At 36.5% G+C, this 13,091-nt stretch overlaps 1 protein-coding gene and 1 long non-coding RNA gene across 3 annotated transcripts; one reads left to right on the top strand and one right to left on the bottom strand.

The window, feature by feature from the left end:
• The first annotated feature begins 3,747 nt into the window (after nt 1-3,747).
• On the top strand, nt 3,748-11,605 carry LOC121641306 (membrane-spanning 4-domains subfamily A member 8-like). 2 transcript variants are annotated; one of them, XM_041987378.1, is made up of 7 exons: nt 3,748-3,885; nt 6,042-6,236; nt 6,380-6,499; nt 7,592-7,648; nt 7,935-8,144; nt 8,243-8,365; nt 11,192-11,605. In XM_041987378.1, the coding sequence occupies exons 2-7, from the start codon at nt 6,060-6,062 to the stop codon at nt 11,255-11,257; spliced, it is 753 nt and encodes a 250-aa protein (XP_041843312.1). In that variant the 5' UTR covers nt 3,748-3,885; nt 6,042-6,059; the 3' UTR covers nt 11,258-11,605. The 2 variants fall into 2 exon arrangements, with proteins under 2 accessions (XP_041843312.1, XP_041843313.1); XM_041987379.1 differs by having other exon boundaries at nt 3,797-3,885; nt 6,049-6,236.
• LOC121641315 lies at nt 10,645-10,921 on the bottom strand. Its single transcript, XR_006010690.1, has 2 exons — nt 10,839-10,921; nt 10,645-10,700 (listed from the first exon to the last, which is right to left on the bottom strand). It is a non-coding gene; the product is annotated as an uncharacterized LOC121641315 (long non-coding RNA).
• Nucleotides 11,606-13,091: the final 1,486 nt, after the last annotated feature.

Below are 13,091 nucleotides of genomic sequence, written 5' to 3'. Positions count from 1 at the left end.
GATAAGTGATAGTGAGTGAATAGATGCACAGGAAATTGGTGAAATATAAGTTAATTAGGAATAAATTTAGGTGATTACTACGAAGTTATTGGTGGAACATGGAAAGCAAAAGGGGACAAGGCAGTTTTAATATTTAAACAGTTTAAATTTAAATTATTTTATAGATTTTATCTTTTTATCAATTTTTATTTCTGTTTTTATTTTTATTGGTTTTTATTGTTTTATTGTGTAGTGTTTATTTTAACTGGAGTGTTTTTGTTCTGTTGTTCAGCACTTTGGGCAACTGCTGTTGCAGAAAATGTGCTATATAAATAAACTTGAACTTGAACTTAAATAAAATTTAATGTATAAAAGTCAGTAGGCTCTGGATAATTACCTAACAGGTCATCTACTCTGTGATTTGCTATTATATGTAATAGAGAATTCATGAAAAGCATTAAACTCCCTAGTTTTCCCTGCTACTACGCATTAAAATCCCTAGTACATGAAAAAACTGTTCACCTTAAAATACAACACAGGACCCCGAAATGTCATCTCTTTGCACCGGGCTAAACAACCAGCAATATGAGAACACACTGATAATACGTTTCCACTAACCTAAGTCATATTGAACATCAAATTCTATGGATCTATGAATAACAATGCACTTCATCAGTGCACTGAAATAAGACCGTGACCACACTTTCTTGAACTAAAACAAAAAAGCTTGGGAGGCTATGGTGTAAAAGCACAATATCTGTAACAAAGGCAAAATACATTTAAACAAACTTCTATCACATTTAACAGATGCAAATATGTTAAAGCAGGATGTCCGACAGAATGTACATGCATCTTTGTGACTTATAAGACTGATATTGGATCGACTCACCTCTGAAAAGTAATGGAATGCATTGGGGATGAACGCAGTCTGATCTGCTGTTTGAAACTATTGAACGTCTCCAGTAACCCAGAAGTGTGCCGCCATTTTTTGTACACGGGAGTCAATAAGAGTGTCACGACTCTGAGTATATCGACGGCTCTGGACTGCAGCAGGTCCACGGCTCTGGAGCTTTCTGCCCTATCATCACATGTGTCCAGTCGATTGAACGTTTTAAATCTCATTTAAAGATGCACCAGTTTGCACTGGCTTTTAGTCTGTTTCATCTTCTGGTTGTGTTTTAAGATGCTATTTATCTTATTGCTGTTTATCCATAATGTTTTCAGTAGGGGCGGGAAAAAAAATCTGAGGCTTTGTAATTGAGCTCTATTATTCTCATTCTAATTGCATATTTGCCCCAAAAAGCTAAATTTAGTTTAAATGGATTTTAGTTGACCACTGACTCAAATAGATGTGAAAATTGTAAACTCAACCTTCAGTAATGTCAAGAGAAATGCGTTTTTATTTAAATTCCAAACGATAGAAGAAATAGAAAATATCCCAGGCCAAAATTGAAGAGACCTGATGTTAGTGTCATTATGTTCTTGAACTAACATTTCCGCCTGTTTTCTAGGAGTTTACAGCGTATTATAATCAATATCTAGTGGTAAGCCAGGGCAGGATCAGCCAGTGGCTATTAAGCATCTCTTCTAACAGCAGTCTGACTGAAGCTGCATGAGGACGAGGCTGTTGTGGTGCTTTTGGAAGGGGGAGTGGCCTGTGGCAGTACCCGCTGCTCATTGAGAAGATTAAAGGATACGTGCTTTAACCTCAGTCTCCCACAACAGGAAAAAGTCGCTAGATTTCTTGCTAGTCGCTTAGCTAGGGAGGTCTGGAAACGCTCTAAATATAGCGCTAAAGTAGCTAAGTTGTTAACGGATCTCTGACATGTGCACCAGTGTAATCGGTGTACCAGGAAATTGCGCACTGACAAATGTCCTCCATTTGCAAAGCAAACTGCGATTACACATGTACATTTTTTAATGTGTATTTACTATGTTTTCATTTTATTTTTAAAATTTGCATTTAAATCTGCAGATCGGTACAGCACTTTGGGTGCTACAGTGTATATATAAATAATAATAATAATAATAATAATAATAATAATAATAAACTTGACCTTGACTGGACCACCATTGCTGTCCATGTCAAGTGTTTATGGTATAACTAAAAACTGTAAATCAGCTTTTATATTTAGAATTTTAATGCGCTGCAAATATTTTGTCTGTACAGGCCGGGGGTCTGCAACCTTTACAGTCAAAAGAGCCATGTTTTTCCATCAACCCAGCTAAATAAAACTCGTTTGAGCTGCAAATGTTACCTTTTGAAAAAAGACAACTTATAATTTTTTATCTCTACTATAGGAAATTTGTCATTTTAAACCCCCATTTTTATTTCTATTTTTAGGTTTTAAAATGAAAACATAACTTTTGCAAAAAGAAGACAGACTTTCTTCTATGGGATGTAGATGTTAAATGAAATGTAAACTAAATGGAACATTATTTAAAAAAAAAAAAAAAAAAAAGAAAAAAAAGTTCATAGTTTCCAATCTGACAGGAAAATAGATAAAAAAAAACATTACTGGTACTTAAAGTGTCATTATGTTGTGGAGAAACAATCACTAAAAAAAAGTAAGTTAGTTTTACTTTAAAGTCTGAGATTCTTTCACTTTTCAGTGTTTTCTGGAAACAACAAATGCACATCCTTCATAGACTTCCAGATGTTTAATGATTTCAACAGCAGAACCATCACGTGATTAATCCCATCTGAGCCGTCATAAACGAGCTGAATCTGAACAGAGGACAAGTCCAACTTTTGATATGAAACATTGGCTAGATTAATCTCATGTGTCTATTTTGACAGTCCTAATAAAACATATTGGTGGAGACAATATTTGCCCTTTATCAACTGGTGGAGAGAACAAATACAGGTTTTAATTAGGTGACACTTTGATGCTGATGCTGACAGTTTACTAAAACTCCCGTCTGACTGTAACTGTAATTCTACATGCCACTTTCAGTTTTTTCCCTTTTAGTCATGACTTTATTCATTTTACGAATGACATTCTAGGACTTCAAAGTTCATAATTTAATTTTAAATGTTTAATTTACTGCTAAAAGAAAAAGATGCACCGCAGTTTGAGAAAAACACACACCTAACTCGTCAGATGAAGTCATGTAAAAAGTCTGTTCTAAGGAAAAGAAGACAAACTACTTCTCTGATGTTTAGCTATTCATGTTAAGATTAAAAATCAGACTTTTCTTCTTGGTTTTGCAGTCAGTGTTGCTGTTTTTCTGTACTCCCAGAAAATTGATGCAGTTGAAACAATGGATACTAACTATATAAAAAAGACATTTGATACTAAATAGAGCTGATTGCCTAAAAGGTTGCAGAGTAGCCATGTTTAGACTTGAATCCTCCCTTAATGGAGCTTGTCCAAGCTCCTCAGCTCCTTGTCATCAGGCTTCACCCTGAAAGAGACCCGGTCTACTCTGCCTCTACTATCCTCATCTGACTCATCTTGTGTTCTGAGTGTTTTAAACATGTAAAGAGTGTGTACACACGTGAGTCAGTGTGGGCATGTGGAAACTACCCTCTATGCAAGTTTTTATAAATACAAAACAAAGTGTTAAGCACACCACTTACTAATGATTACAGTTAAACCCAAAGCAAATAAAATATCCCCACAGTTCTACAGATTCTCCTGTCTTTAAAGTGATCCATAACCTCTAAAATTGTGGCTCAGGTCATGCAGCAGGTAGTATGCTCTAACTTCTTTGTGTGGAGCTCTGTCTCAGTAAAGGGTTAATTTTATTTACATCCTCCCACAGAGAGGAGGTACTTCTGGGAAGAGTTTGGCAGCACTCCATCGCCTTCAAAATTTCCCAGTGAGGAACTGCGCAACAACCTATAGTCAAGTTTTTCTTGGTGGTTTTGATTTTTTTGATATTTTTCTTCTGATTTAGCAGGTAAGTCGTTTTTAAGGCAAATTTATTTTACATCTTTGTTGCATGAGAAGTGCAACCATAAAGGCAAATGTGAACAGGAGCTGCTTAACATCATCAGAAACAGATGAACATGTAAGCTCAGTGTTTGTTTGGGACATTTAAAACAATAAAAAGACCTCTGTCTGAAAAGCCACATGTTATAGTAAAAATATGGAGCTGTGTCGGCTTCTCACTGCTTCCTGTAGTGACTAAGAGCCATTTTATGATCTTTTTTTTTTTTTTTTTTTTTTTTTTTTTTTTGCAGCTGCTTTATGCATAAATAACTTGGTTTCGGTTTGATAAGTGTTTATCAAACTTTGTTTTATATCTTATATAAATTATATCTTTTATATATTATCTAGAACTAAAAAAATTATATACTTTATATAGTTTGAAGTGCAAAAAATAAAATAAAAAAAAACGTGGCAAAGAGCCATTTTGTACAGATGTTCCTTAAGCGGATGTTCTGGTTCTCATTACAGCAAAACAAGAAGTTCTGGTTGACGACACTGTTGTTTAGGGTGTGCAACAGTGTTTAACTTAAATATTAACAGGTTTGTTTTTTCTTTGTGTTTGAGGCATGAGTAATGGTTTGAAACCACATCCTGATCTGGCTATAGAATATAAATGTGACCTATGTTGCTCCACACAGCAAAATGTTCCAGTTTAATCATTTTTCAACTATTTTACAATCGCTGCGCTTTCCTGACAAAGGTGCAGCTTTGGTATCATTATGCAGTGACTTTGACATTAACATTGGTATTAACTTGTGGGTTATCACATCCACATAAAAACCCTTTGAGGACTAAATGGCATTTATATGACTACATAAAATATTCAAATTAAGGCTGGATAACTATATTAGCTGATATTAAGCTTGTTAACTGCAGTCATCCAATCAGGAAACATCAACTAATGATGGTACATAATATTCTCTGGTCTGTCTTTGTTTGTGTTGCTGTGAATTCAACCCTTAAACATTAGATTTATTTGCATTTAATATAATTGGTAGGGGGGGGATTGTGGACCATGTAAGCATTAGTCTTAAGATGTTGGTGATTTAAAAGGCTTAAATCTTTTGAAAGTTTATATATATATTTATATATTTTACATTACTCTGGCAGGCAATCTGAAGGCGTCATACGTCTGAGAGAAGCTCACTGCATTGTTTAAGGGTCACGGTAGATAAGCACCGTACTGCATCATATGGCCATCAAACTGACCAAAATGGATATAACTGATATTCAGTGATTCTGGGCGCAGCCATCTTTAAATCCGTCATCTTGAGGTCTTCTGAAACTTACGAGGTCGCCTCTCTGAAAATTGAGATCACTTTGAGGAATTTTTGTAGATGAGTTCCGAGGACAACTGGATTGCACGATTAGTACAGTTGTATCTTGGCTGTCAGAAAACAGAGAATCAGTTCCAGCGTGTCAATGTGCCCAGTCATATTCGAATTCATGCTGAATCATTCAAAGAACTGAACGAGGATTGATGAATGGTGCTATGACTGTATGAATATACAGTAAATACTGGTGATGTGAAAGTTTTGGAGTTTCGTTCCCACGTTTATTTATTTTCATCAGTTTTTTTTTTTTCTAATTTAATATAAATGTTAATTCAATGTTTTTAAAAAAGGCCCAGTCCTACAATACTTTCCCTTTTAAATCAAATTTATTATATTTGATTATGAAGAGGAAGACATGGATGGTGAGACGTTAGTCCAGACTTTCATACAAAACATTGAGTTTGAAACTCGCAAATAGTTAAGTAAAATAATTTGATTATAGTTGGAAAATATCCTTTGTTATAGCTTAAACTCAAACTTATCATGGATTGTCTTTTCTGTCTTCTTTGGCCTACAAAACAGTGTGGCATCCTTTGATTTTATAAGGCTGGATTGTAACAGACTTATTAGAGATTTTCTGGTGAGACTGAATTAAAATTGATCAAAATGTTGAATTTGATGGACCACAGAGGTCATATATCATTATAATAGAAGTTTACCCTGTTGGGAGCTTTCATTCATAAACATTACTTGTTTTTCACAGTAGTTTTTCATCTCATCTAAACCATTGGTCCTTTTCATCCACAGAAAAAGCAGGTTTAAAACGTAGGTTCTGTCTCTTCTGTTTCAGCTTCCAGGAGAAGGCAGGATGTCTGTGACTATGAGCAGGACTGATGGGGTGACCGTCTTCACGGTGACCTCTGACCCCCAAAGCCGTTGGCCTCCTCTGTTTCAGATTTTGAAGACCCTTTGCTACAGTCCAGTGTGCTGCTCTGTGTCTCAGCACCTGAGGACGGTCCAGAGGACGTCTCTCTCGGTACTCGGGGTGAGTTGCAACCTTCAGTGCTTTCAAAATCCTTGTTTTATTCAGATCTGATTACCAACTTTTAAAAAAATATATAGGAGTGAATGCAGGTTGTCCAGTATAACGGTTTTCAGATGTTCTTCATTTCATGCTTTTTCTTTCAGACTATCCAGATTATAGTTGGCTTACTCAACATCGGCCTCGGTGTCATCCTCCGTCTAAGTCGTGTTGGTTCTTCATGGGAAATGGATGTAACCGGTTTTCCCTTTTGGTTGGGAGCACTGGTAAGTAAGCTGATATTTGATTAACGATAATCAGCAGGGAAGGCGTCAGCAGCCCTGCAACCCTGACCAGGATAAATCTGGTTTAGAAAACACCATTTATACACCTTGTTTAAAAAGATATCTTCAAACTCCAGCTGGTGATGTCAAAGCAACGTGTAGGAATGTAGTTACACATTCTGCTAACAAATTCAGATAAAACTGTGGTTGAGCTGTGTTCATTAACACAACCAGTGATGTTAAAACTAGGACATGGAGAGCAACACTGAGCATCATCATAGTAACGTGTGATATACATATTTCATCAACTGCTTAAACTGGGATCAGTCATCCTTATTTGCATATTTTAAGGCATGAATGTGATGCTGTTCCATACGCTGCTGTGCATTCAGTGGCAAATCAAACTGAGTCTGCTCCATGTAGATGCTAACATCTGCAGCAACACATGGGGCGAGTGGTGTGGTGGTGGAAGGTAATGAGAGATCAGAAGAAAATGTGGATGCAAAAGAACTTGTGACTAAAAAAAAAATCAGCACATCGGGAACCATATTAGTTAGAAGAGAAATGAGACATAAAATAAAACTCTGCAAGACATGCTGGATACTTGAGCCAACCACCATGAAAAACACACTAAATCTCCACTGCCACCTACAAGACAACCACAAGGAGCTTTAAACAAATCCAGCAGCTGTTTTGTTTGTTGGCCATCTTGTGGAGCTGCTATTGGAAGTCCTTATGCAGGGGCATGAATATCTGGACCAGTTTCCTTGGAGCAGTGATTCCCAATCCTGGTCCTCAAGACACACTATCTTGCAGGTCTTGGATGTCTCCCTGGTGCAACACATGATTACTAAGTGTTTGGGGGAAGGGGGGCTCTCTGAAAACCTCGGTGTAATTCATGTCCTGGAACCAATCATGATGTGTAGTTGCTAAGTGTTCTGACAGCCCAGGGGTTAAAAAGTGTTTCTTGGTCCACTTGGTCTCCTTAATCCCATCTCAACTTTTTACACATTGGTTCTTATCTTTTTAAAAAGCACAGACAACTTTTAGTGTTTGTGTTAAAGAAAGTAAACTAATTATTTTTCTTCTCTCCAGTTCATTGTGTTTGGCATCACGTGCATTTTGTCTGAAAGGTTTTCAAGTCCATGTCTGGTGAGTAAATCAACTTTATCCTTATGCTTTAGTGAAATACATTTAGTCTTTGTCACCTATTTTTCTTGTTTTTGTTCAAAATTAAAAAAGGGAAAGATTGCCTATTTGGAACACTTTTGAAGGCCTAATCCTGTCTCACAAGGATTTCTTGTTGGTTTAAGAGTCCCTTTAAATGAACACCAGCTATCATTGTTTTCACAAGACAGTTTCAATTAAGTGTGTAAAGTGTTTATTTATTGTGTTTGATGTTTTCTTTACACACAAATTGACAAGTTCTGTGTTTTAGGTAATCTTCAATGTGATTCTCAACCTGGCTGGAGTTGCCTTTGCCATTGCAGGCATTGTGCTCTACAGCGTGAATTTAGCAACCATCTACTGGTGGGGCATGTGTAACAATTATGACTACGACTACAGCTACAACCGCCACCGTGCAACTCCATCTCCAGAGGAGATCCACATGAAGGAGAAATGCTTGGAGGTTAGAGAGCTGCTTTTGGTAAGTGTGGAAAAGGTCATTCCAAAGGTATATAAAGTTAGATTTTATACTTTCAGTTCTGAAGAGTTAAATATAACTGTGTTATTTTGTCCCACCAGATGCTCCTGAGGAGCATCAACGCTGTGCTGATCGTCTTGTCAGCCCTGGAGTTCTGTGTCACCATCAGCTCGGCTGTTTTGGGCATCAAAGCTCTGAAGAGAACCGAGGAGAAACCAAACAAGGTAGTCTGGACAATTTACATAGTAGATGTTGACTGAAAAGATCCAGTGTTTTTAATTATTCATCATGTTTGAACAACAAGATTTCACTCAAAAAGATGTCAGATTTGTAACTGCTTACTCAACCATCAGTCCAGCTACATGTTATGGGTAACGATTACCAGCAGCTAGGGCTGGGCGATATGGCTTCTAAATAATAGTACAATGTTTTCGGTGTTCATCATCATGTATATCCTAATGGACAAGTTGAATTCCACATTATCATCACGTATCAAACATCACGTATGCATGCCGTGCTGTAAGAGATATTTTATACATATCACATGTAAAACTTAGCGGGATACATCGAGTAAATTATGTCGGCCACCCCCTACTGGGGACATTCAGGGTCATACTTGTAACTCTGAATATGGCTGGCTCGTCAAGCTTTACGAACATTTATTTAGTTTAACCATTTTCAGTAAACTAAATTATCGCTATTAACACTTTCCTGGAAGAAACGCATCCCCCTCAGATCTACAGCCGCGTTTCCACCAACGGGTGTGGGTTGTGGTGGAGCGGATCGGGACGCTTTTTTCTGTTTTGCCACATGCGAAAACTGGGAAGGGTACCCTAACATCTGACCCGGCCTATCCTGCTTTGTTGGGTCAGATATTAGGGTACCAATCTAACCAACCCGACCCAAAAAGGGTTGAGTTTGACAGAATGCAATCCGTTGATTGGTTGAAAAATAAAGATGGATTACTTCACGTGTGACCTGGCATAAAAACAGTGCAGGAATGGCTCCTTGTTTAGAGCAACATATTTTCTTTTTGTTGATTAAATCTCTATTTAAAATGGGGTTACGAAGCACCAGAAAAAAGAACACAAACTGTTGGATGACCGCCATTCTCCTCCTTGCAACGAGACGTTTTATTCTATGAAGTCTAGAAGTAGGCTGCAGCGAAAAGCAAAGCTGGGGGAAAAAAAAAAACCTAAACCTGCAGCATGTGAGGCAAAGCCTTCTGCAGGAGAAGAGACCTGATCCACGCTGGCTGGGACTTCTAAATAGTAGTTTTAGCTTCATAGTAAAAGTGTAGATACAGTATAAATATTCTTACCTTCTTTCAACGTGCAGACAGCAGCACGTGGTTGATATGACTTCGGTTCGGCAAGAATATTTCAGCCTGTTTTCCCTCCATACACTCTGCTGCATGTTCCTCTGCCAGCTGCTGCAGAAACGCTTTGAGCTGTCTGGGTTTCACTGCACTGATGATGTGGATGTTTATTCCTACAAGGTGCCGTATTATAAGAGAAACTAAAATTCTGGTAAATTCTAGTGTTGCGTTACTATACAGCTACTTTAATCCCAGTCAGCTGTTCATAATAAAAGAGCCTTTAGCACTCAAGACTGTAAATCAGAACTGTCTCTTTGGTTACATGACAAACAAAATACAGAAATATATATTGTATATTGTGCATATCGAAATAGAAAATAAGTTCATATTGCCCAGCTCTAGTATAAATAATTCATATTTATCTCTTGTGTCCCCATCTGGTATCAACGGGTTAACTAACTAAAATCAAAGGACTTAATGGTGTCTGTGAGCCAAACTTTGAAACTGGGATAAACATTTTTTTTTTATTAAAAAAAAATCTGTGGTTTTATTTTTGGTTTTAGTTTCTCACTCGTGCAGATTAACAAATCAAAGCCAAGATTTAATAATTTTAATTCATTTTTACAACTTATTCCAGATTTTTTGCCACAGAGATGTTCATTTAGCCAAAAAATGTACGTGTCCCTAATAATGGTAAATATTTATAGACGATACAGAGCTGTTTACCTCCAGTGGACATGAGAGTAAGAGCATGTAAAGAGTAAAAACGTCATCCATGAAGAGAAAATTAATCATTTTGAGCTCTAACCAGGATCCTTTTTAATCTTTTAAATGTTAACCGAGCAATGATCCAGCTTAAAGCCAACTAGGAAGAGGCTAAGTTTCATCCTAACATGTTGTTTACATGTATCTATGGTAACCAGTAAAATGGTAGTTATGATGGTAATTGTTGCATTGTAAAAAGAATTAAATTTATTGTTTTAACATAAAGTTTCAGTCAGAATCAACCAGGAAGTGAGAAAAAAGTTTCAACACAGTTTCTGTGCTGCTGACTGAACAAATGTAGGTTTCAAACCCACAAGATGCTCCATCCTTCCTCTTTTGGCTTGTTAAGTAACGACTTGAAAATCCAGCTGGCCTCAAACCTCCTGTTAAGTTTTGTCTTAAAAATTTTTTTTCTTTGGCTTTTAAATCCTACTTTTTATTTGTTGCTTTAGATTTTGAGCTTTATACGAATAAAGCTTAAAAATAAGCGAGATTTTAGACTTAAACAGGTTTAACCTACCGTCTGTGGGACTAATAAATACTAAAAGCTGAAATCTTTTAAAATAAAATATGCCTCATATGGTAGATTCTCAAAAGTAGCCAATAATTTTAACATTACCTGGAAGATTTTAAATAAAAATAATGAAAAAAAAATTATCTAGAAATGTTTTAAAGGAAACAACTGTAAATAAGATGGATTTAACTTTTTTTCCTAATATTAAAACTTCAAAGGAAATGACCAAGTTGAGTATATTTTTCATCATCTTAGTAAAAACACTTGGTACACCAGTTTGTTTACTGATTTTCAAAAGAGACAATGTGTGCTAGTCAGATTAGTGTTTATATTCAGACAATATAACATAAGAAATGTGGTTAGAATTTAAGCAGAGGGTTAAAAAGGGACAAACATCAGTTCTGAGGGTGTGAAGACATTTTCATGATTATCCCACTGATTTTTCTCTTTTAGAGTTCCGAAGATCCAGAACTCTACAAACCACTGATGGAGGAAGTTTCCACCAAAATTGCCATATAAACATCTTTTTTTTTTTTCAGTTACCATGACATAATCATTTCTTCTGAATAATCCCTGTGCTGTATAATGGGGGAATTTCTCAAGTTTATCTCCAATTTTATTTTCTAAGGCTTCATTTAGAAAAATCCTGTTAAACTGTCAACTGCTATTTTTATCATAAATTGCTGCAAACTGAATGTTCATTTTCATAGCTTTTCTTTTTTTTAAAAGTTTGTAGTCACTTTTTTTCTATTTAACATTGTGCCTAAAGTCACAACTTGTGGTTAGAGGGTTTTTGAATTTGCATGCGATCAGTGGATTTTGTATGTTTTACAATACTAAGCCAAAAAAATAAAAGTATTTAAACTATTTGTTACATATTTATTTTCCATATATATTTTATGCTAAATGTTGCCTGCAACATGTCAAAGAAAAGGGGTAAAACATATGGGAACTTTATTTATTCTGGATTGTTCCTGTTGAGTAAAATAATCCAGAAATATTTGCTTACCAGCCATGTTGACAGGTGGTCATAACTCTATAAATTTCTCATGTTTGATACAGAAAACCCCATTCTTGATGAAATAAAAGGATTTAATTCTGAGAAAATGCAGTCCAATCCAACTTTAATTGTTAGCACTTTAAAACCACAGGGGACAAAAGTCTTGTACAAAATGACATTAAAAGACATCAGAAATGAACACATGGCATGAAGCAAACAATGAGACATAAACATAAGAGTAAAATAACGGGAAATTAAGTCAACGTGGTGTCAAAGGCCACGTAGAAAAGGTGGGTTGTAAAAAGAGATTTGAAATCAGAGGTAGGAGGCCTTTCTAAGAAGGAGTTGCAGGTTATTCTGCAATTTATGGGTAGCAACAGTAAAGGCTCGTTCTCTCTGAGGCCCGTTTACACCACAATGCTGAGACGGTAAAACGCAAAAGTTTTGTTGCATTCTGGCCTCTTGTTTACACGATAACAGAGTTTTGGGTGGATAAAACCGCAAAGATTTGACAACGGCCTCCAGGGTGAAATTTTATCACAATGAGAGTTAAGTCCTGTCAATGTAATGAAAAATCACAGTAAGAAACTGGTGATGGAAACACCAAAATTTCTAAAAACCTATCAAATCGCTAAAAAGTTTTTAAGCTCATGAACTGGTTTTTCCGACGTGTCCATATATATATATTGTTAAAGTGTAATGAAAACACTTTGGTTTTTTTGCATTTACACATCCCCGGACATGATGTAGGGGACGCGTGACCAGTTCAAGTAAAGATGGTGCAGTATGAGTCAACGCAGGAGACGGAACTCTTTTTAAAATAATTATAAAATGTATAACTGCCATCTTTGATAGCAAATGGCGAAATGCAGAGTTTTACAAATTAGACATCTACATCCTCAAAGTGGAGTCTCGCGGGACAAGATCAAACACCAATCAGTGGAAACACCTACAAATCACAGTTGCACTCTGTCGAAATTTTAGAAATATCGCTTTTATTTTGTAAACTGGAAGTAGAATCTTTTGGCAGTAATGAAATATTTCATGTCGTCTTGCACTTGTGCACTCAGACCCTGCTTAACCTGCGAAAAGTACAACAATAACAATGGCGGACCTCCGTGTCGTGCTTGTGCTGCTGCATCTTTTAATTTAATTGGGCTGTTGAAGCAAAACCTGTTTCCGGCAGAGCATTTGTTAACGAAGATGCAGAGGTTACATGGGCCATAGAACTAGTGGCTGACACATAAAGCTTCTGTTCTACCCTGTTTTGCAGTCTTACCAGGATGCTGTACACAGCTGGGTGTATCGTTAGAAAGTTTCACTGCCCACTGTTTTCTCCTGCACAGACCGGAG

This window comes from Melanotaenia boesemani, chromosome 6 (assembly GCF_017639745.1).
Source record: "Melanotaenia boesemani isolate fMelBoe1 chromosome 6, fMelBoe1.pri, whole genome shotgun sequence".
Taxonomy (NCBI): domain Eukaryota; kingdom Metazoa; phylum Chordata; class Actinopteri; order Atheriniformes; family Melanotaeniidae; genus Melanotaenia; species Melanotaenia boesemani.
This window is presented reverse-complemented; position numbering and strand designations above follow the sequence as displayed.